Genomic DNA, 27,821 nt, shown 5'->3' with positions numbered 1-27,821 from the left:
TAATCGAAGTAATAATCGACAGATTAATCGATTGTCAAATTAGTTGTTAGTTGCAGCCCTACTTGATTGCCAAATCTGTTTATTTGTATGACATTGTCATCAGTACTGATTTGAACTTCAAGGGTCCGTGGAAGAGGGGTTAGTGCATCTGCCTCACAATACGAAGGTCCTGGGTTCGATCCTGCGCTCGGGATCTTTCCGTGTGGAGTTTGCATGTTCTCCCCGTGACTGCGTGGGTTCCCTCCGGGTACTCCGGCTTCCTCCCACCTCCAAAGACATGCACCTGGGGATAGGTTGATGGGCAACACTAAAATTGACCCTAGTGCAGTGGTTCTTAACCTTGTTGGAGGTACCGAACCCCACCAGTTTCATATGCGCATTCACCGAACCCTTCTTTAGTGAAAAATAAAATGTTCAAATTCAAGAAAAAGTCATGTTTTTTTACTGGTGCACAAAATGAACCGTGCATGAACATCACCTTGTTCAAAGAACAAAACCAACACAGTGCATGAACTCACAACAAATTACACACCTTACACACATTACCATGAATTGATTAACGGGGACCCCGACTTAAACTAGTTGAAAAACTTATTCGGGTGTTACCATTTAGTGGTCAATTGTATGTAATATGTACTGTACTGTGTAAACTGTACTGTTTCATATAATGTATTCTCTTCCTTTGCAATCTACTAGTAAAAGTTTCAATCAATCAAACCGGATTGATAAACTGATCCGGAAAGCCGGCCAAACTATTGGCACGCAGTTGGAGGCGTTTGTGTCAGTGAGGGACAGGACGACACTGGACAAACTGCTGGCCATCATGGACAATCCCGCCCACCCACTCCACCTGACAATTAAGGGACAGCGGAGCTCATACTCCAACAGGCTCCTCCAGCTTCCTTCCCGCACTGTGCGATTCAAGAACTCCTTCATTCCACACTCAATCCAGCTGTATAATCACTCGCCATACAGCAATAGATGATATCTGCCTATTACCTGACATGTTAGCTACTTCTCTTTGTTTTTAATGTCTATTTTCTGCTGGATCTACTCTCTGTTTTATGCTGCTGCTGTCACATATACTGTATATACTGTAATATTGTACATGGTCATTGGTATATATTGTATATATGTTATAGACATAATATAATATATCTGTATATATATTATTCTGTACACATATTATGTATATATTCGTATATATGTTAGATTTTTTTTTATCGCTATATTAGTCTATTTATACCTGCATTGTCCTTTCCATCCTTACACTTTCCATCATTGTAACTACTGTGTTGAACAATTTCCCTTGTTGATCATTAAAGTTTGTCTAAGTCTAAGTCTAAAAAACCTGCAAATCAGATGGATAATTAGAGGGAACATTGTTTGGGGGTATCCATAATACGCCGATAGGGATAAGTTTTTATTTACACGATAAGTCGGATGTGTCTTTACCTCCGTGGCGGAAGCTCCGCCGAACCCCTGAGGCCGACTCACCGAACCCCTAGGGTTTGATCGAACCCAGGTTAAGAACCACTGCCCTAGTGCGTGAATGTGAGTGTGAATGTTGTCTGTCTGTCTGTGTTGGCCCTGCGATGAGGTGGCGACATGTCCAGGGTGTACCCGGCCTTCCGCCAGAATGCAGCTGAGATAGGCTCCAGCACCCCCCGCGACCCCAAACGGGACAAGCGGTAGAAAATGGATGGATGGAGGGTCGGTGTTAAGGTAAATGAGACTGATTACCTGGTTTAAAAAGTCCCTGGATATGTTGGTTGAAAAGAGGCTAGTGGCACTCTTGACTGGTTAACGGGTGATGTAAACATTGTGCACGGGCAACTGTAACTATTCCCGCTTACACCATGAGAGTATAATGCAGGCCTGGGCAAATTAAGGCCCGGGGCCACCCCATTGAGCTTTTCAATCTGGCCCGCCGGACATTCCCAAATAATTTTTTTAGATGTTTAAGATGGAAACTAGCTGCCATTATGATGTGCAGTGATGTTTTCTAATGACCGAAAGTCTTGAACTATACAAAGTATTTCAATGGTTGGAATCTGCGCTTTGGGATAATATTCTAGTTACTATGGTAATCTAATTAGTTACAATGGTAATCTAATTAGTTACTATGGTCATCTACGTCACAGCAGCTCAGACGAGGCACCAAGCAGTGTGGGCGGGAAGCGTTTCCACAGACGCGGAAGGAGATTTTCACAACAAAGTTCTAAAGCTTCGTGATGTATCAGATTGTCGGTTAGGTTTATTTTGTACCCTTTGCGTTCATATTTCACTGTTTGTTGCATTTTTGTTGCGTTTCACTTGATTGTAAAATATCTCGATCTGGGGGTGTTGCGTTTATATTTTGTCAATATTCAGTGTTTTATCGTTCATAGGAAAATTTAAAATTCCATTACGTTTTTTAAGGCGGTCTGTCATAACGTTTTTAGCATTCAGTCAGACATTATTGTGAGGTTTTGTATTAGTGTTCCTAAAAATAGATATATCGGCCCCCAGACACATATTTTTCTCTAAATGTGGCCCCCGGGTCAAAATAATTGCCCAAGCCTGGTATAACGTATAGAATATAAATGTACAAAAATAGCCTCACAACATGTCGATGTTTAATCCCCCGAGGCTCGCTTTAGCTAGCTCACCTGGCTAACCTTCACAATATTAGCTAGCGCTTCCGATTAAGCCGGATAGTCTTCAACCGAAGTCCAAAACTACGCCGACTGCGTGTAAAAAAATGGCGCTTTAATGTGAGAAGTGTACGGTTTTTCAACAATGTGGGTGCAAATATAGCGAAAGTGAGGCTTGGCCGGGGCCCACCCTTCCCGCTAGCCACCGGCTTCCACCCGGCTAGCCAAACACACTGACAGCTAGCTGCTAACTACTCACTCAATTCCATCAGAAATCCAGACAAACTACAGCAAAGTGTGCTAAATAACATCATTCCACTCGGGTAAAATGTGTAAAAAGGCTCATGTGGGCTAATAAGCGATGTTAGTGCTGTTTTAGGTCAACTAGCTTGTACTAGTAGCTGGGCTGCTCCTCCTCCTCCTCATCGTCCACCAACGAGGCCCGAAGAGATCCCCCTCTTCAACGGACAAAATGACCCGCGGGCGTTACGAGAAGTCGCCGGCTCACCTCGACATCTCGCCCCTTGTTCTTAAAGCTTTTGATGCGGTGGTTTTCCAAGCCGGCGTTGTCTGCCATGGCTCTGCGTGTGTGTGTTGTGCGCGTAGAGGCGGGAGGGGGTTTTTCTTTCGGGATCTCCTCTGAGAGAGATGAGGCAGCTCGTGTCCTGCTGCTGCTGCTGCTGGGCTTCTGGGCTTCTGGGAGGGGAGGGTCAGCGATGACGTCATGAATCACCGGGCGGAAGTAGGTGGAGTTTGGACTTTTTGACGCCATGCTGGTTTCATAAGTCTATTTGTGTCACGTTATATTCCACCACAAATACAAGAAAGTAATCGGTCTGGAGCCGCAAAAAATTAAAAGTCTCATACAAGTGTTAAAATGAAGGCAACACATGATGTAACTGTCTTTATTAGCTATATTAGCCTACTATCAAAATGACTTCAAAAGTCTTATGTAAGTGTTATAATGAAGACAACACATGATGTAAGTGTCAAATCAAAACTGATTTTTGATTTTGATTGGACGTGTCATTTTGAAAATACTTAAACGAAAATTTAAAGTATGTTGGAGTTGGGGTGTTGATGGAGGGAACAGTGATAAAGTCATTTCAAATAATTTGTGTTGAAAAGGGGGCAGATAAATATAAGAATAGTATTCTTCCACCTGCTCCTTTCTGATCATGGAAATGTATAAGAAACACAAAAACAAAGAAAGTGCCAACTGTATATGGCTTGTATATATGCATTTTCATGAAAGGAATAAAAAGAAATGATGATGATGATGTGTCTATTTTAGCCTACTATCAAAATGACTTTAAAAGTCTTATATAAGTGTTATATTGAAGACAACACATGATGGAAGTGTCTTTATTAGCTAGATTAGCCTACTATCAAAATGACTTTAAAAGTCTTATTTAAGTGTTATAATGAAGACAACATATGATGTAAGTGTCTATATTAGCTATATTAGCCTACTATCAAAATTACTTTAAAAGTCTTATATAAGTGTTATAATGAAGACAACAGGACGGCGTGGCGAAGTTGGTAGAGTGGCCGTGCCAGCAATCGGAGGGTTGCCGGTTACTGGGGTTCAATCCCCACCTTCTACCATCCTAGTCACGTCCGTTGTGTCCTTGGGCAAGACACTTCACCCTTGCTCCTGATGGGTGCTGGTAGCGCCTTGCATGGCAGCTCCCTCCATCAGTGTGTGAATGTGTGTGTGACTGTGGAAATACTGTCAAAGCGCTTTGAGTATCTTGAAGGTAGAAAAGCGCTATACAAGTATAACCCATTTATCATTTATATTAGCTTTATTTTTAAAAGTCTTATATAAGTGTAATAATGAAGACAACACATGATGGAAATATTAGCTATATTAGCCTACTATCAAAATTACTTCAAAAGTCTTATTTATATAAAAAGACACTGCTTAACTCTTAGCTGTGCTTTTACTTTTATGAATGCAATGATTCTGTCACACATATCTTATGGCTTAACCACATGGTCCCAGGCACACCAGTCATCAATCAAGACCATTGAGTGTCTTTATAACCGCACCTTGAAAGTTCTAGACAAGAAGAGTATACGATATCATCATTGCCAAATTTTAACCAAATACAATATTTTAAGTTTTACCAATTTTATTTTGTTACACACAGTCAAACTGGTTTTTAAATGCTTGCATAACTCTGCTCCCCAATCGCTCTGCAAGGCAATTACAAGACTGCAAAGTGGTACCAGATCTACCACCCGAGCAGTGTCAAAAGGCAACTGTTGTGTTCCATTCCGTAGAACATCTTTTGCCCAGACTGCCTTTTCAATAAAAGGACCACAACTATGGAACTCTTTACCGGACACTTTGAAAAGTATACCTGCACTTGTCACTTTCAAAAAACAAACACAATTATGGCTAGTTGAGCAACGATCGTGTTCCCATGTTTAGTTTTTACTCATTTTTACTAATTGGTTTTTATCTAGTCTGCACTTTGTCTGTGTTATTATCATTATTATTATTATTGGCTTTTATCTAGTCTGCACTTTGTATTATTACTATTATCATTATTATCAACTCATTCTATTTTTTATTTTCCTATTTTAATGATGTTGGATCTGTGTTGTTGGGGACAAGTGTTGTAAATTAGCTTTGGCTACAAACACTGTGATGCATGCATCGGATAACTGTTTCAGATGTCTATGTTTTTGTATCTGTCCCTATTTTAAATAAACCTCTATAATAATAATATTTGATCTATGGTATTTAAGTGGAATAGAGGTGTAATTGCTTGTTACTGTATGACTGCAGACTACTCCAGCAGACTAGCTGTTCCTGTACTTGTTCAATGATTTTGGGGCCAATATCTCTAGCTAGCTAGGTTTATGTACCACCACAGTCTCATAATGAACCCAAAATATTTCTCCGTTAGCCGTGATGCTAATTTTCTCTATGTTAAATCCCATTCATGTATGCTAACAACGTTAGCGATCAGAATTGACCTTTTTTGTGATGTGTAAAGTTCAACTAGCAAATAGTAAATCAAAAGGTGTAGTTTCCTCTGCCTTCTGTTCTGCTAGCCATTCTGTTGTCATACAAGAATGTAGCTTATAGTTTGATTGAGCATGCTGATTGACTGTTCATTTATTCATCTAGCCTATTTCTATTCATTTGTCCATCAGTCAAATATTGTTAAAGACTACTCCAATTGTTTAGCTGACTATTTCTATCTGTGTGTGGCATTGCATTAGTGTTTACAAGCTTCTCATCTTATTCTACACAATAAGATGGACGGTGTCCAACTTTGAATAATCTAAAAATGGTCAAAATTTCCAAACTTCCCGAGTTTAACTTCCCGTGGGAAATTTCCGGAAATTTACCGGAAACTTTCCACCCCTTTGCAACCCTTATCCTACCCCTTTTCCACTTCATAGCAATTACTAACATATATGTTCTTCTCTCGTTCTTTATAGCCATACGTTTAAGGTTCGAAAATTCCTCCGATAACCCATTTTATTACTTTCATATTTCATCCGTGACAGTCTGTTGAAGTCTTACTTACATTTCTTTACGATTTTGATTATTTCCCCTCACATTATTTAGGAACATTTCTATTTATTGTGTCATTTAGGTACCTAACTGACCCGGTTTTTCAAACCCTTAGCTCTAAATAGGTTCCTATATTTACAGAGTAGTCATTAAAGTGTTCCACCGCTTCGTTCATATTGTCATTTTTTATGTTTTCGCCTATAAAGTTTTGAGGGTAACCTTTCTTAGTGCCATTTATAATGATACTATTCAGGATGCCCCATGTTGCTCTAATATGATGTTTGTTCCTGTCTAATAAATGACTCTTATATTCTTTTCTACATGTTCCTAGTTAGCTTGTTTTAATACTTTTTGTGTGAATGACAAGCACTTTGGCACACAGTTTGCATCCGATCGGAACCATTCGAGTATCGAAACGTTCGGCTCGACCGGTAATCGTGAACTGCCCAAAAAAAAAAGAAAAAAATATTGTTGATTACCCATATTACCCATTTTTCGAACTTGCACAATTTCCACATTTCTCAGCCGGTTTCAACCGTTCCACAATCCACACACTCCACTGACCTTTCCGATCAAACTACCACTACCAAATTAAAAAAAATTCCAGGATTTCCTGGGTTTTCCAAAGCCCTATTTTTACCTCTTCCTGGAAAGCTTTCACAGTCCACATTTTTCAACCGTTTTTGACCATTCATCCTTCAAAACGTCCTTCTTAATTGGGACAACAAAACTACAGTTTTTCTTTTCGTACAAATTCCCGATTTTCCTGAAATACCCATTCCAATCTAAACTGTTGCTATGTCAACATTTATTAGCCGTTTTGAAAAATTCCAACAACTCATTCATCATATCATCTAGGACAGTGATTTTCAACCACTGTGCCGTGGCACACTAGTGTGCCGTGAGATATTGTCTGGTGTGCCGTGGGAAATTATGCAACTTCACCTAATTGGTCCAAAAAAGATTTTTTTCAAATCAATAATCATATTAATGTGCCGTTGTCTAGTGCCTGTGCTGTGTAGAGCTTGGCAGGGTAATCTTGTAATACTCCATACCAGTAGGTGGCAGCAGGTAGTTCATTGCTTTGTAGAAGTCGGAACGCGTCGAGGATGGTTTGTCGTGATCCCAATATGCAGAGCACAGCGGGAGACAGACAGCGTGCAGGTAAAAAGGTATGTAACGCTTCAACCAAAAAATAAGTCCCGCTAGGAAAAGGCACTGAATCATAGGAATGGCTATGTAAAACAAAAGTAAAACTGAACCGGCTACAAAGTCAACAAACACAGAATGCTGGACGACAGCAAAAACTTACAGCGTGTGGAGCAAAGACGACGTCCACAAAGCACATTCCGTACATGACATGACAATCAACAATGTCCCCACAAAGAAGGATAGCGTACGCACAACTTAGAGTCTTAATTGCCAAAACAAAGCAGGTGCGGGCAATAGCACTCAAAGGAAGGCGTGAAGCTGCTCCAGGAGAACACCAACAAAACAGGAAGGGTCACCAAAATAACAGCGCAAGACAGGAACTGAAGCACGACACACAAGAAACAACAACAAACTCAAAATAAGGCACGACAACCTGGTGGAGTTTCATTGTTTAACCTTTTCTGCTGGTGGTGTGCCTCCGTGGAAAAAATGTGCCTTGGCTCAAAAAAGGTTGAAAACCACTGATCTAGGACAATTGTTGTATTACTTATTATTTCAAAAATACCCGTTTATCTCGAAATTCCCAAATTTTTAAGAAATTCCCACTCAAATGAATGGACATGGTCATTGTATTACAATGCCCAAAATTATGTGCCTTTTTTTTTTACCCGATTCCGACCTTTTAACCACACTGCTCTTCACATATGTCGAACACAAAACATGCTGTGCCTTTCCAATGAAATACTCTATTTTAATTGACTTCAATGGCTGACGCTGGTTTATGATACAAGTGTTTTGAGTTGAGAGCTCCGCCACAGAACCAATTCAACTTGTAACTTGAGGTACTACTGTATATTTGTATACGCATCAGTTTTGGAGCACACCAACCTTGAGAGATGTCAGAGACGCAGCCAGATACTCATTGACTTCTCTGTCTGAGCCTGGCTTGAGCCTCAGGGTCAGGCGGTCCGTGTCTTGGTAGGAACATCTCTCCACCACACTGAAGTTGGCGGGGCCTTGGAGTGAGGCAGAGTCACAAGGAAGAAGCAGCTGGAACCTGCAGCCCAAAAACCCAACAAACACATGTCAGAATTTATTGTGCATGCTGTGTATTTTCACGATAAGACATTAACTGCATGCATCCTAAAGTTCACATTAGGAGGAGGAGGATACCTGACATGTACCGGTACACCTTTATTTATTTACATTCCTACCTGGGATGGCTGGACTTCTGCTCGGATCGACATTCATTAAAATACTCCATGAGCATGTCGGGAAACGATGTGAATTCCAACCGAATTCTCCGCTGCACTTTTAAACTGTGCAATTAGACGAAAGAAAAAAAGTCAAAAAAGGCAACACGTTTATTAGTGGAAAGAACGACTTCTGACACAAACCTTTGAAAATCTTCCTCTGAAATGTGGAGGCTGTAGAGAAAACATGGATCCACGTCATCCGTCAACCTCACAAGAAGATCCTGATGGACGCAAAGAGTAGAGAGAAAAGTTGACTCTCCTCTCCCAGTCAGGTATCGGGAGAGGAGAGACAACACCCGATACCTGACTGGGAGGAACCTCAGAGGAGAGAAAACACTTTGCCAGTGATGACGAGAACGACTAAGGTTGCCAGCCACGATGTGTCCGTCGGACCTCCAGCAGCTGTGGAAGGAGGTGTCGGGGGTGCCGCTGAAATTCTGGGAAATTGCCAAGGGAAAGCCTGTGATTCCCGAATAGGCTGAACAGTTTGAAGTTGGAACGCTTTGAATCGGATAAAAAAATGTGGGAGTTGTGGAACTTTGAAGAATGTCCCATTCTTTTCAATGGGAATTTCATGGAAATTTGGGAATAAAAAAAAAGAAAGCTAAATACTTTGAATGTTGTGAATGAGTGGAAATGGTTGGTGTTGGAATTATTCAAATCGGTCGAGAAATGTTGAAGTAGTAACATTTTTAATTGAGAAATAGTATTACGGAATTTCAGGAACACCGGGAATTTTTCCAGTTTTGTCCTGATTAAAAGGAATGATTTGACGGTGGAACGGTTGAAAAATGTGGGAGGAGTAGTCGACAGAAAAAAGGGTGAAAAAAAACGAGAATTCTGGGAATTCCTGGAATTTTTTTTCACTTGGAAAAATGATAGTTTGAATGTCCAGGATGAGTGGAATGTGTTAAAGGTGGAATTATTTGAATACCGGTAGGTTGGAAAATGTGGAAATGGTGGAAGTTAGAAAAATGGCCAATTCATTTTGAATGGGAAAAATGTCCCGGAAAACCTGGAATTCTGGGAACTCTGGGAATTTGTCAAGGGAAAGCCCGCAATTTCAGAATAGGCTGAACAGTTTGAAGTTGGAACACTTTGAATCGGATGAAAAATGTGGAAGGTAGAGCGCGTCAAAATCTGTAGAATAATAATAATAATAATAGATGAATTTTGGGGTAGAAAAGCATGTGTGAATGTTCTGGAGCATTCACACAATAATGGTGGATTGAGTGGAAATGTAAACATGCCTGCATGTGGGGGGGGGGGGGGGGGGGTGGCTCCCGCTGGCCCCACGGTGGCTGATCGGGCTGGTTCCCCCACGGAGGCGGCTGGTCGTGCGAGTTTCAGGGCCCCGCCGCTCCAGCTGCCCGGCTCCCTCTGATCGCTCCACATCCCCTCGTGGCTGTTCCAGTGCGGACACGGAGGCGGGGGGCTGGTTGGGGTCGAAGGGTGGCTGGCGGAGGACAAAGCAAAGTGGTCGACGGAGATCAGGAGAGCACATGGTGACGCCTTTTTTACCGGCTGGTTCGGGTTCCACGGGCCCATGTGCTGGGCGTCGTACCACACAGGCTTGGGGGCAGCTCTGAGGGTCCGCTGGGGTCCTGAGGTTTGGATGGAGCTTCGTCAAAGTCTCCTGGAGACCGACCTGACCTGGGGGACTTTGCCTCTGCTGCGGAGCACACGTATGACTAGGGATGATACTCGAAACCGGTTTCCCCGGTTGTTCGATAAGAAAAGAACCCCTTTTTGAGAACCGGTACCCGTTATCGAGACCACTATAGTAAAGAAAAAGAGTTGGTTCTTTATTCGAATCCCTGGGAACGAACCAGAAATGCCCCGTGTGACATCACAAGAAATGACGTCACGTAGCTCAGTCATTAGGCGCAGATAGGGAAAGCAGGAAAACAATGGACCGGAAAAAGCGCTTCAAGGTGTAATAAAGTTCAAAACAAAAGGTATAATTCAATGAATAACTTTACTGAGAGATTTGAGCAGGGTACAAACACATAAACACTTTTACGACCAACCGGAAACATAGCAACCAGGCTAGCAACGCACCTCCTTTCTGGCAGCTGTCGCAACCTTCTTAAAGCAACCGCAGCACATACATATATATTAGAGATGCGCGGTTTGCGGACACAACCGCGGAGTCCGCGGATAAACCGCGCGTTGGGCGGGTGACATGACAAAAAAAATTGATTTTAAATAGATTTGGGCGGGTGGCGGTTGAACCAATTCGGAAATATATATACATAGTTAAATGTATATATGCACAGCAGGGCGCATTTTAGAGGCCAGACGCTCTCGCCTGAATCCTGGCACTGTAGATGCCATTTTATTCCTGCATAGTGCTAACAAAAAAAAAAAGTAAGTAGACATACGGTTGGATATGTTAAACGAATTAGTCTACGTTACCTAGGCTATACCAAATAAGCCCATGTCTAACCTATATTGAGTTGGGTCAGCTGAATAATTTTGATGGTTACGTGTTGTTTGGACGCACTACAACGCAAAGGAATTAAGGCAATTGCGTTGTTTATTGTGGGTTTTTTCTATTGGAGATGTACTACTGTGTTTTAATTTTTTGGCCTCGCTTTCAAGTGAAGCACATCTCCGATTGGCTACAATGTAAGGCTATTTAACCGGCTTTGTTTGTCTATTTTCATTATAATTCAAGTTTGATGATAAAGTGCAGTCTGATGGGTTTGATTCCCTTCAGCTATTTGCCTTGGCCAATAAGTTGCACGTAATTTATTATTATTATGTATTTAATTTATTTTTGTTTAAATAGGGATGACATACATATGTTATTGTATAATTTAAGTTTGTGTGCGTGATTGACAGCCTAAGGCTTGTGAGGCACATTTTTTTTTTTTTTTTTTTTAATTTCAGCTTAAAAACGTATGAGCCTATGCCTATGCCTACAACATAGTTCTATGTGTTCATCTTTATTTTCCTGCCTGTGGTTGACAATGGAGATTGTCTGATATTTTGTCATGGCTGCAGATCAATCAATAAAGGTTCATCTTTGTCGCAAAATTGTTCACTGTTTCACTGTGCACCCCGCCCTCGTCCCTATTTGAGCATTATAACGTTAACAAGTTAATATTCATTGAAATAAATTCAGAAAATTTTTTTTACTTAACGAAAATATAGGCCTAGTCTTTCTAAAACATTTTTTAAACTTCTTTAAAGCCTCGTTCTGCTTGCTGCAACTGCGCACACAAAGTGTGATGAACGCACTCCTGATCTGAGGACATTGGCAACAATAGTCAACACTTTCTTAATGGAAATGACAATAATATTATAATAATGATAAATAATATCACGCATTAATATCTCTTAGCCACTAATGCGTGGCCAAGAGATATTAATGCGTGGCACGCATTGAATGTCTCTGCTGCATCGGATCAGTCTCCTTTCTTTAACAGGCAAAAGCTTTCTAACCTCACTAATGCCTTGCATCGTCTATATTGGATATACAACAACGGGCGGGTGTGGTTTTGATAAAATGTTGGTTCGGGTGGATGACGACTTTTGTGATGCGGTTGCGGATGAAATAAATGCCTATCCGCGCATCTCTAATATATATACAACACATCTCCCTTCTTTAACTTTTGTTTTTCTTTCCTTGTACGGTAAACAAAACAAAATCACACTGTATAAGTGTTGTCTATCTAATTATAAATAATGCAGACGAGGCGCGTTGGCTGAGTTCTTGACGTTTACTTTCACAGCGTGCTCATAACCTCATTCTTAGCTGCCGGGTGGCAACATGCAACAACACTTTTCGGGGCTACCACGCATGCTCGTCAGTCCTGTTGCATGCTGGGTAGTATAGTTGTTATATTCCCTAGCTCATCATATCACATCTTTCCCCCTATAAAGAAATAATGTTAACTCAATAAATTGTATTTCTTTTTTTAGCTTTAACTTTTCATTTTTTAGCATTGTAACCACATTTGCAAACAACTTTTCTCTTCATAGGATTTTCTTTCAATAAAGAAATGAAGTGCAAAAATGTCAAAGCATCATAACAAACAGTTATGTCAAATAGCAGCAGAAGTGCACTTTTTGCAGAGCTGTATTATTTTCAGTTTTGTGCCCAAGGGACTGATTTTATTGAACACTATATTATTATTTATACACCTATAGTGATCACAGAGACAGCTTGTTTTGTGTTACTGTATACATTTGTTTTTCTGAAAAATCCCACTTAATATATTTATTTTATTTTATTTTTTTAGGGGGGGTAACAGTCAATATTTATTTATTTATTAGAAATTATTTTTTTCTTATATAATAAAAGTGAGCTTTAGTTCAACCAAATATTGTGTGTTTTTTTCCATATACAACAACCTATCTGGACTCGATAAGAGAATCGATAAGGAATCGGTTCGATAAGAGGATTCGATAATAGGCTCGAACTCGACAATTCCTTGTCAAACATCATCCCTACGTATGACTAACACGTGACACACATGATGACATCACAACAACGAAAGGAGGCGTCACCTGCGGTCACGAGCGAGGCCTTTTCGGGGTCAGCGGGCGGGGCCAGCTTAGGGGCGGGCTGCAGTGTCAGCGTCGTCACAAAGTCTTCGTGCTGGCTCTTCAGGGCTTAGATCTGCTGCTGGAAGGCCAGCTGGATGGGCTGCACCACGCTGGCGTGGTCCGTTATCAGCGAGGCCTGCGGGAGAGGTGCGGTCAAACGTCAAAGGTCGAGGTGCGCCGGGGGAGGCGTGTGACGTCACCTGGTACTGGCCCTGGCCCAGGCCCAGCGCCGGGTTCTGGAGTTGCTGAATGGTCTCGTCGTCGAAGTAGCCATTCTTCTCCCAAAGCTGCAACAACTGCGGACGGAAGCCACGAAGACGACGCCAGGAAGCTGGTGCATTAGATTGGAACCACAACTTTCTGCAAAGCTGCCAGCAAATCCTTCTGCTGTTTGCGCTGGCTGAAGAAGCAGGACATTATGCGTGTCATTTGGAGAAAGATGGCTTTTACGAGAGGGGTGCATCAGCCCACTCTCATGAAGAAGAACCTAATCGCCATTGCCGATTAACGCTGCATTTATTTTTAGTCCCTCGACAGACAAGCTCGCAGCTAATACCGTGTCTCCATACGCAGTGTGGAGACCCTCCCCTAAGTTCAGAATGATAATCAACTCTATTGCAGCCAATAAACTGCATTTAAAAGTGCTATTATCACTGGAGGAGGCTACACATGTTACACACCGAGTGAGCAAGCCATAAGCAGGAAGTAAACACACTAAAAGCAAAGCTAGCTTGAAACAACACCAAGAAACAAGTGCTGAGTAAAGTTTAGGAAGTGTAGATGGAAGCATGTTGGAGCAGAAAGTAAGCAGATCATACAAATAGATGAAATAATATAATAACTGGTGCTGACATGCAAGATGGAGCGATCCATAAATTGGTGGTGGGTAATATCACTACATGATTGATACTAAAATGATTCATATATTTATATCACAATAGACACATAATATCAATACAAAAAAAGTAAACTAAAATGTAAAAAAAAATATGGTAAGTTGCAATCATTTCAGCTCAAAATGTAGTGTATATTACTGTAAATGGAAAAACAGTACTGCTGTTTTTGTTGTTAAAAAAAGGTTGCCAGTTTTTGTTTTTTACCGCAAATCAACAAGTGTAGATTTTTCAGTGTATTACTGTAAATGCCAAAATGACACCACAGTTTATTACAGTAAAAAAAAGTACAGTTTTTTTCATTTTGGGACAAATGCAGTAAAAACCACAGTCAATTTCACAATTTGACCATGAAATCTATTGCTACTTTTACATTGCACACTTTAATGGAGAACTTGCTTTGAAATCATTGTTATTAGTATTTATTTATATTTAAAAAATGGTTTGAATGTTTGATCATATATTTTTTCATAATTAGACATAATTTAAGTTCGCATAATTTGGAGTACATGTATTTTTTTTCTGCCAAAATACAAAGAATACATTTAGTAAGAAAAGTTACAGTACTTTGGGACGGTATAGCTCGGTTGGTAGAGCGGCCGTGCCAGCAACTTGAGGGTTGCAGGTTCGATCCCCGCTTCCGCCATCCTAGTCACTGCCGTTGTGTCCTTGGGCAAGACACTTTACCCACCTGCTCCCAGTGCCACCCACACTGGTTTAAATGTAACTTAGATATTGGGTTTCACAATGTAAAGCGCTTTGAGTCACTTGAGAAAAAGCGCTATATAAATGTAATTCACTTCACACTTCACTTCACTACTTTATTGATACATATTTCCAGGCTTTCCAGGGCCAAATAAACATCTGGCCCCCCGGGCCTTGGGTTTGACACCTGTGCGCTAAAAGATGATGGTATCGGCAGCATAGACCCCTGATGGGAACATGCCTACTTGTATTCACGTGGAGGGCGCCTACCAGTGATGGAGAACGTCGTTGGTCAAATAGATGAGATGCGGGCGGAGCTCCAAGTGCACTCCGTCAGCCGTGATGCGGTTGCGACGATGCGATGTCATCAGCTCACTGTGCTGCGGAGTCTTGGCGTTGTTGAACATCCAGTTCTTACCGGCCTGGCGGAAACATTGACGTTTGACTCAAGCTGTTCTGGTCACGTGACCGCTCATGAACTGTATCGCACTGACGCCTGCGCGCCAAACTGTGTTTATTAGGAAGCGGCGCAATGCGTGTTGTTGACGAACACCATTAGGGCCGCTTGTTGTCACTGTCACTCAAAGTTGCATTTCAAAATTACACATAATAAATGTGTTTATTTTGTTTAGAATTCAGATGGGTTTGATTTGGTGCGCGGCATATATTGGCTGTGCGGCGCACGGTGTGCGCGGAGGACGCTTGAGCACTGCGCAATTGCGCAGGCGCGCACCTTAGAGGGAAGGTTGCTCACAGTGCACAGAGGAGGCGTCAGTGCGATACAGTCGCGTATCGGTCACGTGACTTTCTAAAAGCGGTACGCGCACCGACACAGGGTTTCGCTCTATGAGCTCGATGCATGCGCCGATGCATCTGTGTGGACCCATCACTACTGATACTAGAGACGGTACAGGAATGACGGCGTGGCGAAGTTGGTAGCGTGGCTGTGCCAGCAATTGGTTACTGGGGTTCAATCCCCACCTTCTACCATCCTAGTCATGATACATGTTCACATTATTTGACTGTATCTAAAAAATATATTTTTATTTAAATGAAGATATGATATAATCCTAAATGAAATACAATGACTTGGTTTATATTATTGTATATACTAGGTCATAATATCAGTGTCAGTTGAGTCGGTCCATAGGTTGCCTGTAGGGATTTTTAATGTCCAGCAGATGTCAGTATTTAGTGACACAGTATTGACACAGTATCAATACAGTTTTGCAATGTGTCGAAACGCTTCATGAGGCCTCATCAACCCATCACTAACACGTAGTGATACAAGAACCAGGAAGATAAAGTAAGATCTAGTGATGGGTCCGGCAACACAGATGCATCGGCGCATGCGTCGAGCTCATAGAGCGATACCCTGTGTCGGTGCGCGTATCGCTTTTAGAAAGTCACGTGACCGAACACGAGCTGTTTTGGTCACGTGACCGCTCATGAGCTGTTCTTATCACGTGACTGCTCATGAGCTGTTCCGGACACGTGACCAATACGCGAACTGTATCGCACTGACGCGTGCGCGCCAAACTGTGTTTATAAGGAAGCGGCGCATCTGTCAACGAGATGCACCTGGCAACAGAATCGGCGCACTTCTCTTGTTGGCCATTTATCATTTATCGTCGTCGATCATGGAGCAGCCTCAGGGAAAAAGAAAAAATTCCGCCGTGTGGGACTATTTTGATCAAATACCGGATAATAAGGTATTGGTGTTTATTTCCTTCTCGTTTCATCCTCTTCTCTCAAAGTTTCCACTTGATCTATTAGAATTCAAAATGATTCTTAGTTTACTATTCATATTTTCTGCAGGTTAAATGTCGCATTTGTTCGACAGAATTGTCGTACATAAACAAATCCACCTCCTCAATGCTGAGGCATCATAGGGCCAGGCATGAAAATGAAGTTCCAGAGACACCCAGGATAAACTCAGGTATACAGCCATTCTACAACTTACTCAGTTTATTTTTTGAGAATTAATTCCCTTCTTCTTTATCTCATTTTTAACCATCAAGCTACCAGAAAGCAGATGCTGGATGAGGCTCTGCTGAACTTCATTGTGAAGGACTGCCAGCCCCTCAGCATTGTGGAGAGTGAAGGGTTCAGGGAACTGGTGCAGGTCCTTGAGCCATCATATGTTTTGCCTACCAGAAAGGTTTGTGTGGAAATGATCTAAAGTTGTAGTTGATACATCCAATTTATTTAATATTTAAATTAAATACGTTGAGTTGCTTTTGGTTTGACTTGGTGTTATTTTCAGACCATCAAAAAAATGCTGGTGACAAAATATGAGGAGGAACGGGAACGAGTGAAATTGGAAGTACAGCAAGCTGTGGCAGTGAGTATAACAGCTGACATGTGGACATCTGTAAACATGGAGGCTTACTTGGCTCTTACCTGCCACTACATAAATGATAATTTGCAGTTGTGTACATCTGTGTTGGGTGTGCAATACTTTCCACAAAGTCACACTGCTGACAATTTGGCCCAGGTCAAAAGGGACATGATGGCAGACTGGGCCATAACTAATAAAGTAAAGTGTTTTGTGACCGACGCAGCACCAAACATGATTGCATCCACTAGACAGCTCCAAATTCGACACTCAATTTGCATTGCACATAGTCTTAATTTATTAGTTAGAAAATCATGTGACCAGATCCCCACACTTGCATCCATCAGACACAAAGCTAGGCACATTGTCACATACTTCAGATCGAGCACTACAGCTAAGGAAAAGCTTGCTCAAGTGCAGCAACAGATGGGACGGCCAACCCTGAAACTCATCAATGAGGTGGCAACACGCTGGAATAGCACATATGAAATGCTGTCAAGGCTACATGATGAGAAGGAGTCAGTGTGGGTATCTCTGGCCTCTCTAAAAACAGATTTGACTCCACTTACAGCTGATGAGTTTAACATCGTAGGAGAAACACTTATTGTGCTTGCTCCTTTCCATCAAGCCACAGTGGAGTTGTCTGAGGAGAGGCGAGTGTCAGGGTCAAAGGTCATCCCGATGATGAAAATGCTGTACCTTGCACTAGAGCATAGTGCTTCAACATTGCAAACACAGGCAGCCAAACACCTCCATGAAAATTTGAAGCGTCGAGTCACAGACACTGCTTCCAATCTGGAGTTATTAAGTGTGTTGACCCTAGCAACACTTCTTGACCCCAGATATAAATCACTCGGGTTCCGCAGTTCTTTTAAATTAAATGACGCCATCGTTCGCCTACGCTCCGAATGTGCGTCTGTCATCGGACACACAAATGAGCCCCTGCCAGGACCATCTGCAGAACAGCTGTCTGCACCCACTTCAGGCATTTATTCAGCATTATTTGTTTGTTGTTGTTGTTTGAAATCATGTAATAAAATGCATATTTTTTGTTTTTAAGATAACCTTTGGAAACATCTGGATATGGAAGTGGGAAGGCAGACAAAAAACTCTACTGTAGATGCCATACAAGAGGTCCAACGGTACCTGGCAGAGGGAAATGTAGCTAGGTCCCAGGACCCATTAAAATACTGGGACCAACAGAAGACCACCTTCCCAAACCTCTTCCAGCTATCTCTTCATTTCCTCTGCACTCCCGCCTCCTCTGTGCCCTGTGAGCGGGTATTTTCTACAGCTGGAGAAATTATAACCAAAAAGAGAAATCGCTTAAAATTTAATACTTTGGAAAAACTGGTTTTTTTGAATAAAAATATGTAAAAAAAAAAAAAAATCCCAGTCCACAAGCATCATCATTTACAACACATTCTCTTAGATTTCCATGTTCTGATACAGTGGTTCTCAAATGGGGGTACGCGTACCCCTGGGGGTACTTGAAGGTATGCCAAGGGGTACGTGAGATTTTTTCGGTAGGTTGGAGTTCAAATCCCAGCCGAGTCATACCAAAGACTATAAAAATGGGACCCATAACCTCCCTGCTTGGCACTCAGCAACATGGGTTGGAGTTGGGGGTTAAATCACCAAAATGATTCCCGGGCGCGGCGCCGCTGCTGCCCACTGCTCCCCAAGGGGATGGGACAAATGCAGAGGACAAATTTCACCACATCTAGTGTGTGTGTGTGACAATCATTGGTACTTTAATCTTAATCTTAATCTTTTAAAATATTCTAAAAATAGCAACAATTCAAAAATCATTTATAAATATATTTATTGAATAATACTTCAACAAAATATGAATGTAAGTTCATAAACTGGACATCAAATCAAGTAGGCTATTCCATTCATTACAATGCAATATTCAGTGTTGACAGCTAAAAAATTTTGTGGACATGTCCCATTGATGTTAAAGATTTATTTTTTTGTGAAGAAATGTTTAGAATTAAGTTCATGAATCCAGTTGGATCTCTATTACAATCCCCAAAGAGGGCACTTTAAGTTGATGATTACTTCTATGTGTAGAAATCTTTATTTATAATTGAATCACTTGTTTATTTTTTAACAAGTTTTTAGTTATTTTTATATATTTTTTTCCAAATAGTTCAAGAAAGACCACTACAAATGAGCAATATTTTGCACTGTTATACAATTTACTAAATCAGAAACTGATGACATAGTGCTGTATTTTACTTCTTTATCTCTTTTTTTCAACCAAAAATGCTTTGCTCTGATTAGGGGGTACTTGAATTAAAAAAAATTTCACAGGGGGTACATCACTGAAAAAAGGTTGAGAACCACTGTTCTGATACATGTTCACATTATTTATTGACTAACAGCATTCCATGATTAATATCAATAAATTAATATTAATAATAAATGACAGAAAAATAAGCACACGTATGACTGAGGAATCATAGTGTAACTTTGTGTGGTGTTTGAGTTGTCCGACTTTTTGTGTGGCCTTAAACGCTTAGTTGTTGACGAACACCGTTAGGGCCGCTTGTTGTCACTGTCACTCAAAGTTGCATTTCAAAATTACACAGAATAAATGTGTTTAATTTGTTTAGAATTCAGATGGGTTTGATTTGGTGCGCGGCATATATTGGCTGTGCGGCGCACGGTGTGCGCAGAGGACGCTTGAGCACTGCGCAATTGCGCAGGCGCGCACCTTCGAGGGAACGTGGCTCACAGGGCACAGAGGAGGCGTCAGTGCGATACAGTTCGCGTATCGGTCACGTGACCAAAGCAGCTCATGATCGGTCACGTGACCAAAGCAGCTCATGATCGGTCACGTGACTTTCTAAAAGCGGTACGCGCACCGACACAGGGTTTCGCTCTATGAGCTGCTCGACGCATGCGCCGATGCATCTGTGTTGTGGGACCCATCACTACTGTTATTAGAGAAGGTTACAGGAATGACGCCGTGGCGAAGTCGGTAGAGTGGCCGTGCCAGCAAACGGAGGGTTGCTGGTTACTGGGGTTCAATCCCCACCTTCTACCATCCTAGTCACGATACATGTTCACATTATTTATTGACTGTATCTAAAAAAGATAAAAATATATTTTTATTTAAATGAAGATATGAAATAATCCTAAATGAAATACAATGGCTTGGTTTATATTATTGTATATACTAGGTCATAAAATCAGTGTCAGTTGAGTCGGCCCATAGGTTGCCTGTAGGGATTTTTAATGTCCAGCAGATGTCAGTATTTAGTGACACAGTATCGACACAGTATCAATACAGTTTTGCAATGTGTCGAAACGCTTCATGAGGCCTCATCGACCCATCACTAGTAAGATCTGTCATCTCTGATTTAAAGTTGAAACAAGTTGTAAAGAAAATAGCTCCTTCTTACCTCGCTTGCTGCTTCCATCCTGCTTGTAAACTTCTGACTGTTGCAGTCTATTTATTGGATGTTTTAGATGTGATTGTGATTGACTGATTGTTTTCACCTGCTCAGGTGAGCCACTTCCGCCACGTGTCTTAAAATGACAGCAATAGCCTGGAGGGGAACGTGCGCCCTCCTGTGGACTTCTGCGGCAATTGCACACATAAAGAAAGGCATTATTTGCAAGTGTGCCTTATTTAGAGTCCCAGACTTCGCAGTCTGAGTGTCCCTTATTTAGAGGAGCAGACATGTGAAGAAATAACCTCTGGCTATTGCCCAAGTGTCTTTTAATGACAGCAATAGACTCTGGAGGGGAACGTACGCCCTATCCTGTAAATAATGTAATAATTCAATGTGATTATCTTGTGTGATGACTGTATTATGATGATAGTATATATGATAGTATATATCTGTATCATGAATCAATTTAAGTGGACCCCGACTTAAACAAGTTGAAAAACTATTCGGGTGTTACCATTTAGTGGTCAATTGTACGGAATATGTACTTCACTGTGCAACCTACTAATAAAAGTCTCAATCAATCAAAATCCTTTTCAGATAGGATTTGTAAAAAAAACCCACTCTTGCAGAGCCAAAACTAGACCTCAACTTAAGAGTCAAATATCTTAGTGCCATCTTGCAAAAAAAAAGGTACTTTTTATATGTATCCTCCTTTTTATATGTTCTTCTAACCCATGGGTGTCAAACCCCCTCAGAGGGCTGCATGGAGCAGTTAAATATATCCACATTTGCCTATGCCTTTGATTAATATATTTTTTAGGTACACTGTAAAAAAATAAATTATATATATATATATATATATATATATATATATATATATATATATATATATATATATATATATATATATATATTAGGGCTGTGAATCTTTGGGTGTCCCATGAGTCGATTCAATATCGATTCTTGGGGTCACGATTCGATTCAAAATCGATTTTTCTTCAATTCAACACGATTGTCGATTCAAAAAGGATTTTTTCCCGATTCAAAAGGATTCTCTATTCATTCAATACATAGATTTCAGCAGGATTGAAAAGGATTGTCTATTCATTCAATACATAGATTTCAGCAGGATTGAAAAGGATTGTCTATTCATTCAATACATAGATTTCAGCAGGATCTACCCCAGTCTGCTGACATGCAAGCAGAGTAGTAGATTTTTGTAAAAAGCTTTTATATTTGTAAAGGACAATGTTTTATCAACTGATTGCATTAATGTAAATTTGTTTTAACTATTAAATGAACCAAAAATATGACTTATTTTATCTTTGTGAAAATATTGGACACAGTGTGACACTATTGTTCTTTTTTTATAATTTTTTATAAATGTCCAATGATAATGTCAATGAGGGATTTGTAATCACTGCTATGTTGAAATTGTAACTAATATTGATACTGTTGTTGATAATATTCATTTTTGTTTCACTACTTTTGGTTTGTTCTGTGTGGTGTTTGTGTCTCCTCTCAATTGCTCTGTTTATTGCAGTTCTGAGTGTTGCTGGGTCGGGTTTGGTTTTGGAATTGGATTGCATTGTTATGGTATTGCTGTGTATTGTTTTGTTGGATTGATTAATTAAAAAATAATTCTAAATTTGTTATTATTATTAGCCATACTTACCATGAGTTAATTAACCAGCTACCACTTGATTCTGTGTGGGGGAGGTGATACAACCCCACATAATGCCCTTCCCCACCCTTGCTTACTTCGGCTTGGCAAGCCTATCAGACCTGGCTGGGATTGAACCCATGAACCCTTTGACTGGGAGCTAGCTGTTTAACCATTCAGCTATCCTCGGTCTTATAATTACCAGGTTTCCGGGCCCCAATGACATATATAATTGAGAACTGTCTCAGTAAACTTTCATTTAAAAGATTCATTGCTCTGAGTGGATATTTAGTAGTTGTAGAGTGACCTGACTGGGATTGAACCCAGAACCCTTTGATTGGGAGCTAGCTGTTTAACCATTCAGCTATCCTGGGTCTTATAATTACCAGATTTCCGGGCCCCAATGACATATATAATTGAGAACTGTCTCAGTAAACTTTCATTTAAAAGATTAATTGCTCTGAGTGGATATTTAGTAGTTGTAGAGTGACCTGACTGGGTTTGAACCCAGAACCCTTTGATGGGGAGCTAGCTGTTTAACCATTCAGCTACCCACACAGCAAAAACACTCCGCGGCGGATCCCCCGCAGAGGTGTCGCGCTTTCCGGAACGGAACCGCGAAACGGAACCGCGAAACGGACCCGTGTCGGCGTCCACTTGCTCTCAGGAACGTATCCGCCACGGAGGCGGGTCGCGAATCCGCCATGGCGGCGCGCTGCATCCGCTCCGCATCCATGATCAAAACCTAATTTCCGCGGCGGGTGCGCCGTGGCGGCGCGCTGCATCTGCTCCGCACCCATGATCAAAGCCTAACTTCTCGCCGCGGACCAGCAACGGACTCATAAAAACCCTGGCTCATCTGGCCGTTTTGGACCCCTTTATCTTATTTTCAAAATCCCTTCTGTTCTTGCTGTAGGATAAAATAGGGAACTAAAAAATTCACTAAGCTCTACTACAGCAATATAAGCTTACATATGCATTGCCTTGTATTTTTAAACTAACAATATTGTCAATAGGCAGAAACAGAAAATAGTCAATTCACTCTATAAAGTAAATATATAAATATATATATAAAAAGTAAATATACATATTTAATCTATTAGGCTACAACTTCAACGAAATGCTGCTCCATGCCTAGCTAACATATCAGAAAATGAATAACTGGTGAATGACGAGAAGTCCAATAAAAGGTTGTTTATTTATACATATACATCTCTATTCCTCCTGAGGTGGAAGCGGGACTCGTCTCCTCGTTGCCCGATCCCCCGCCAAGTTGAACCACCTGATGGCGTGTTTGGTGACCTCAGCGTCCGTGGCTGACCTTGTCAACACATTTTTTCTCACAGCACCTGTAATCAAACAAGATTACAAGACAGATACATTTGTTTATGGTATGTAGCATCCAAAGCCAAGTATGCTTACACAATACAAAATATGTGATAGGTATTAAGGAGATTACATTTGAAAAAAAAACATGACTTAAAGTTACTGGAGGTGGTTAAAATAAGGTGCGTAAACTATGAATTTGTGATCAGGGTATAGGTGTGCAAGACATCCAAAATGTTTAAACAATATCGTTATTTGGTTCCTTGATCAGAGTACTTGTTTGGCTCTGTTGGGGGTGGGGGACATAAATAAATATCCATAACCCAACTTTGGGAGGTTGACATTGTTTTCTTATTATATTTGTACTATCATTCTATGTTTGTATTCGTGTAGGCCAGGGGTGTCCAAAGTGCGGCCCGGGGGCCATTTTCGGCCTGCAGGTAATTTTTTAACGGCCCCAGGGCACATTTTTAAATAATACGATTGAAATAAATAAAATACATTAAAAGTGGTATATAAAGAGCAAACAGGTGAAATGTAACAAGAAAATGTAGCAGTGTTTACTCTAATCACACAAAGCTGCCATGTAGGCTGTTTCTTTCTTTAAAAAATAATAATGAATCAAAATCAATGTCATTATGAATTATTGACCTATTCAAGGCTTAAGAAGTTTACCTTCGCAATCAGCTGGTCTTGGTTGTGCTTAATAGTTTCCAGCAGGCTAAGGATGTGGATTACCTCAAGCGCTGTTGACAAACAGCAGTATAAAATGAACATGTTTCAGTGTTTATCCTCATTACTCATAATCCTGACATTAGCTATTGACCTCAGTTAATGACAAAAGTTATTGACAAAGTTTGAAGAAAATATGTGATTGCTTGTGAATTTGAATTTTTTCCAAAATTTGTGGCACAGAATGACCATCCGGTACTTGTCAGTTATTGCTCACCAGAGCAGGAAACGTTGTCGGCCATTCTTCCCCCTCGCCATGTTGGCCTGTAGGCCAGGCTGGATCCAGGCTCCTCTGTCTGCCACATGTTGAGGGCTGCTGGTGAGGGGGGTGGAGGGAGTCGACGAGGGACTGCCGTTCCTAGTGAGGTGGGCATTGTGAGAGAGCCATCAGTTAACCATGACTGATAATACCCAAGGGGCCTATCTATTCACTAATATTTCAGAGATCAGTCCCTACCTTGTGTAACTCTCTGTATGTTTGATGCAGGTGCTGGTGAAGGCATATGAATACGTCCTTCCCATTGGTGAGGTGCTAAAAACACTCTTGCAGAGCCAAAACTAGACTTCAACTTAGGAGTCAAATATTTTAGTGCCATCTTGCAAAAAAAAGGTACTTTTGTATGTATCCTCCTTTTTATATGTTCTTCTAACCCATGGGTGTCAAACCCCCTCAGAGGGCTGCATGGAGCAGTTAAAAATATACACATTTTCCTATGCCTTTGATTATTATATTGTTTAGGTACACTGTAAAAAAAAAAAAAAAAAAAAAAAAAAATATATATATATATATATATATATATATATATATATATATATATATATATATATATATATATATATATATATATATATATATATATATATATATATATATATATATATATATATATTAGGGCTGTGAATCTTTGGGTGTCCCATTATTCGATTCAATATCGATTCTTGGGGTCACAATTCGATTCAAAATCGATTTGTTTTCAATTCAACACGATTCTCGATTTAAAAACGATATTTTCCAGATTCAAAAGGATTCTCTATTCATTCAATACGAAGGGATGTTTACTGAGACAGTTCTCAATTATATATGTCATTGGGGCCCGGAAATCTGACAACAAAAAGAGCAAGGATGGCTGAATGGTTAAACAGCTACCTCTCAATCAAAGGGTTCTGTGTTCAATCCCAGTCAGGTCACTCTACAACTACTAAATATCCACTCGGAGCAATTAATCTTTTAAATGAAAGTTTACTGAGACAGTTCTCAAATATATATGTCATTGGGGCCCGGAAATCTGGCAATAAAAAGAGCAAGGATGGCTGAATGGTTAAACAGCTACCTCTCAATCAACGGGTTCTGGGTTCAATCCCAGTCAGGTCACTCTACAACTACTAAATATCCACTCGGAGCAATTAATCCTTTAAATGAAAGTTTACTGAGACAGTTCTCAAATATATATGTCATTGGGGCCCGGAAATCTTGTAATAAAAAGAACAAGAATGGCTGAATGGTTAAACAGCTATCTTACAATCAAAGGGTTCTGGGTTCAATCCCAGTCTGGTCGCTCTACAACTACTAAATATCCACTCAGAGCAATTAATCTTTTAAATGAAAGTTTACTGAGACAGTTCTCAATTATATATGTCATTGGGGCCCAGAAATCTGGCAATTGTATGGCCGAGGATAGCTGAATGGTTAAACAGCTAGCTCCCAACAAAGGGTTCATGGGTTCAATCCCAGTCCAAGGTCCAAGCAAGGGAGGTGAGTAGCGTTATGTGGGGGTGTATCACCTCCCCCACACAGAGTAAAGTCAAGTGGTAGCTGGTTAATTAACTTATAGTTAAAAAGGTAAGTATGAGTAATAACAAATAGTCTATAGTCCAAAAGTCAAGGGTAACCTCGGGGGTTAGCTCCTCCTCCTTGCCGAGGCTAAAGTTGGCTGGGATGGGCGGGAATAGAAAGATAGATAATTAATTCATTGTGAGTGTTGACCAATCAGCTCTCCTGGTCTGACTAATTGCAGTTGAGATAATAAAAAATAAAAAAACTGCAATTGATACAACAAAAAAATAATAATTGAATAATAAAAAAATGAGATTAATAAAAACATGTCTGTCATGCAATTGAGATAATTGCAATTGACATAATTAATTATCTCAATTGAGATAATTGAGATAATTATCTTAATTATCTCAATTGAGATAATTAATTATCTCAATTACAATTATCTCCAATTGCAATAATTAATTATCTCAATTGAGATAATTGAGATAATTATCTTAATTATCTCAATTGAGATAATTAATTATCTGGTGATACACCCGCACATAACGCTACTCCCCTCCCTTGCTTGGACTGAACCCATGAACCCTTTGTTGGGAGCTAGCTGTTTAACCATTCAGCTATCCTCGGCCATACAATTACCAGATTTCCGGGCCCCAATGACATATATAATTGAGAACTGTCTCAGTAAACATTCATTTAAATGATTAATTGCTCTGACTCAATATTTACTAGTTTTAGAGTGACCTGACTGGGATTGAACCCAGAACCCTTTGATTGGGAGGTAGCTGTTTAACCCTTCAGCTATCTTTGGTCTTCTAGAAAAAAGTTTTCGGGCCCCAATGAAACATTTGATTGAGAACCTGTCTCAGTAAACTATGATATAAAACTGTAAGTGGGACTTGAACCCAGTACCCATTGGTTAACAGTATTGATGTAACCCACTGAGCTACCTTGGGTTTTCTTAAGACCAGATTTAATGGTGAACCTGTGTCTGTAAACTATGATAGAGATGCGATAAAACACTGTCCACAACACTTTCTACTATGACTCCTCTGGATCATCCAAATGGTCATTGGCAAACTTAAGACGGGCCTTAACATGTTCTGGTTTAAGCAGGGGAACCTTCCGTGCCATGCATGATTTCAAACCATGACGTTATTACCAACAGTGACCATGGAAACAGTGGGTCCCAGCTCTTTTCAGGACCAAGTCCTGCCGTGTAGTCCTGGGCTGATTCCTCACCTTTCTTAGCATCATTGAGACCCCACCAGGTGATATCTTGCATGGGGCTCCACTCCGATTGAGATTGACCGTCATGTTTAGCTTCTTCCATTTTCTAATGATTGCTCCAACAGTGGACCTTTTTTCACCAAGCTGCTTGGCAATTTCTCCGTAGCCCTTTCCATCCTTGTGGAGTTGTACAATTTTGTCTCTGGTGTCTTTGGACAGCTCTTTGCTCTTAGCCATGCTGAATGTTTGGCTCTTACTGATTGTATGGGGTGGACAGGTGTCTTTATGCAGCTAACGACCTCACACAGGTGCATCTGATTCAGGATAATACAGTGGAATGGAGGTGTTACAAAACACTAATCAAAGATCTTGTTTGACGGGAGCACTGTACTGTGGAAAAATGCAGGTCAAAGATCCTTTCTGTGACAGGAGCACTCTGTTGTTTTAAATACATGTTACAAAACGCAAATCAAAGATCATTGATCTGACTGGGATTGAACGCAGAACCCTATGATTGGGAGCTAGCTGTTTAAACATTCAGCTACCCTTAGTCTTTTTGTTACTAGATTTTGGGCCCCAATGACATATATAATTGAGATTCTTTAAACTAT

The 27,821-nt window shown here is 40.6% G+C and overlaps 2 protein-coding genes, 1 long non-coding RNA gene and 1 pseudogene across 3 annotated transcripts in view; 1 reads left to right on the top strand and 3 right to left on the bottom strand.

Moving 5' to 3' along the window:
- Positions 1-3,342, bottom strand: part of LOC133664822 (importin subunit alpha-4) — a 38,998-nt gene extending 35,656 nt beyond the window's left edge. Inside the window, exon 1 of the mRNA XM_062069755.1 lies at positions 3,145-3,342. Coding sequence (XP_061925739.1) covers positions 3,145-3,213 — 69 coding nt within the window. The 5' untranslated portion in view covers positions 3,214-3,342. The remainder of the gene's footprint in view (positions 1-3,144) is intronic.
- A 4,878-nt stretch (positions 3,343-8,220) lies between these two features.
- Positions 8,221-9,077, bottom strand: LOC133665364 (uncharacterized). The gene is made up of 4 exons (XR_009828736.1): positions 8,886-9,077; positions 8,724-8,803; positions 8,541-8,645; positions 8,221-8,383 (listed from the first exon to the last, which is right to left on the bottom strand). It is a non-coding gene; the product is annotated as an uncharacterized LOC133665364 (long non-coding RNA).
- A 715-nt stretch (positions 9,078-9,792) lies between these two features.
- Positions 9,793-15,624, bottom strand: LOC133664284 (calcium homeostasis endoplasmic reticulum protein-like; annotated as a pseudogene).
- Positions 15,625-16,167: 543 nt separating this feature from the next.
- On the top strand, positions 16,168-18,412 carry LOC133665363 (E3 SUMO-protein ligase ZBED1-like). The gene is made up of 4 exons (XM_062070651.1): positions 16,168-16,449; positions 16,556-16,676; positions 16,759-16,898; positions 17,004-18,412. The coding sequence occupies exons 1-4, from the start codon at positions 16,186-16,188 to the stop codon at positions 18,132-18,134; spliced, it is 1,656 nt and encodes a 551-aa protein (XP_061926635.1). The 5' UTR covers positions 16,168-16,185; the 3' UTR covers positions 18,135-18,412.
- The last annotated feature ends 9,409 nt before the right edge of the window (positions 18,413-27,821 follow it).

The sequence above is a fragment of the Entelurus aequoreus genome, linkage group LG14 (genome assembly GCF_033978785.1).
Source record: "Entelurus aequoreus isolate RoL-2023_Sb linkage group LG14, RoL_Eaeq_v1.1, whole genome shotgun sequence".
Classification (NCBI taxonomy): domain Eukaryota; kingdom Metazoa; phylum Chordata; class Actinopteri; order Syngnathiformes; family Syngnathidae; genus Entelurus; species Entelurus aequoreus.
The sequence above is the reverse complement of the archived record's forward strand: the minus strand, read 5'-3'. Positions and strand labels throughout refer to the sequence as shown.

Excerpts from the sequence above, each read along its gene's own strand:
- LOC133665363 (XM_062070651.1), top strand. The coding sequence starts at position 16,186 with ATGAGCTGTTCTTATCACGTGACTGCTCATGAGCTGTTCCGGACACGT. Across the intron at positions 16,450-16,555 it reads ATCAAATACCGGATAATAAG|GTTAAATGTCGCATTTGTTC; the intron begins GTATTGGTGTTT and ends TATTTTCTGCAG. Across the intron at positions 16,677-16,758 it reads GACACCCAGGATAAACTCAG|CTACCAGAAAGCAGATGCTG; the intron begins GTATACAGCCAT and ends TTAACCATCAAG.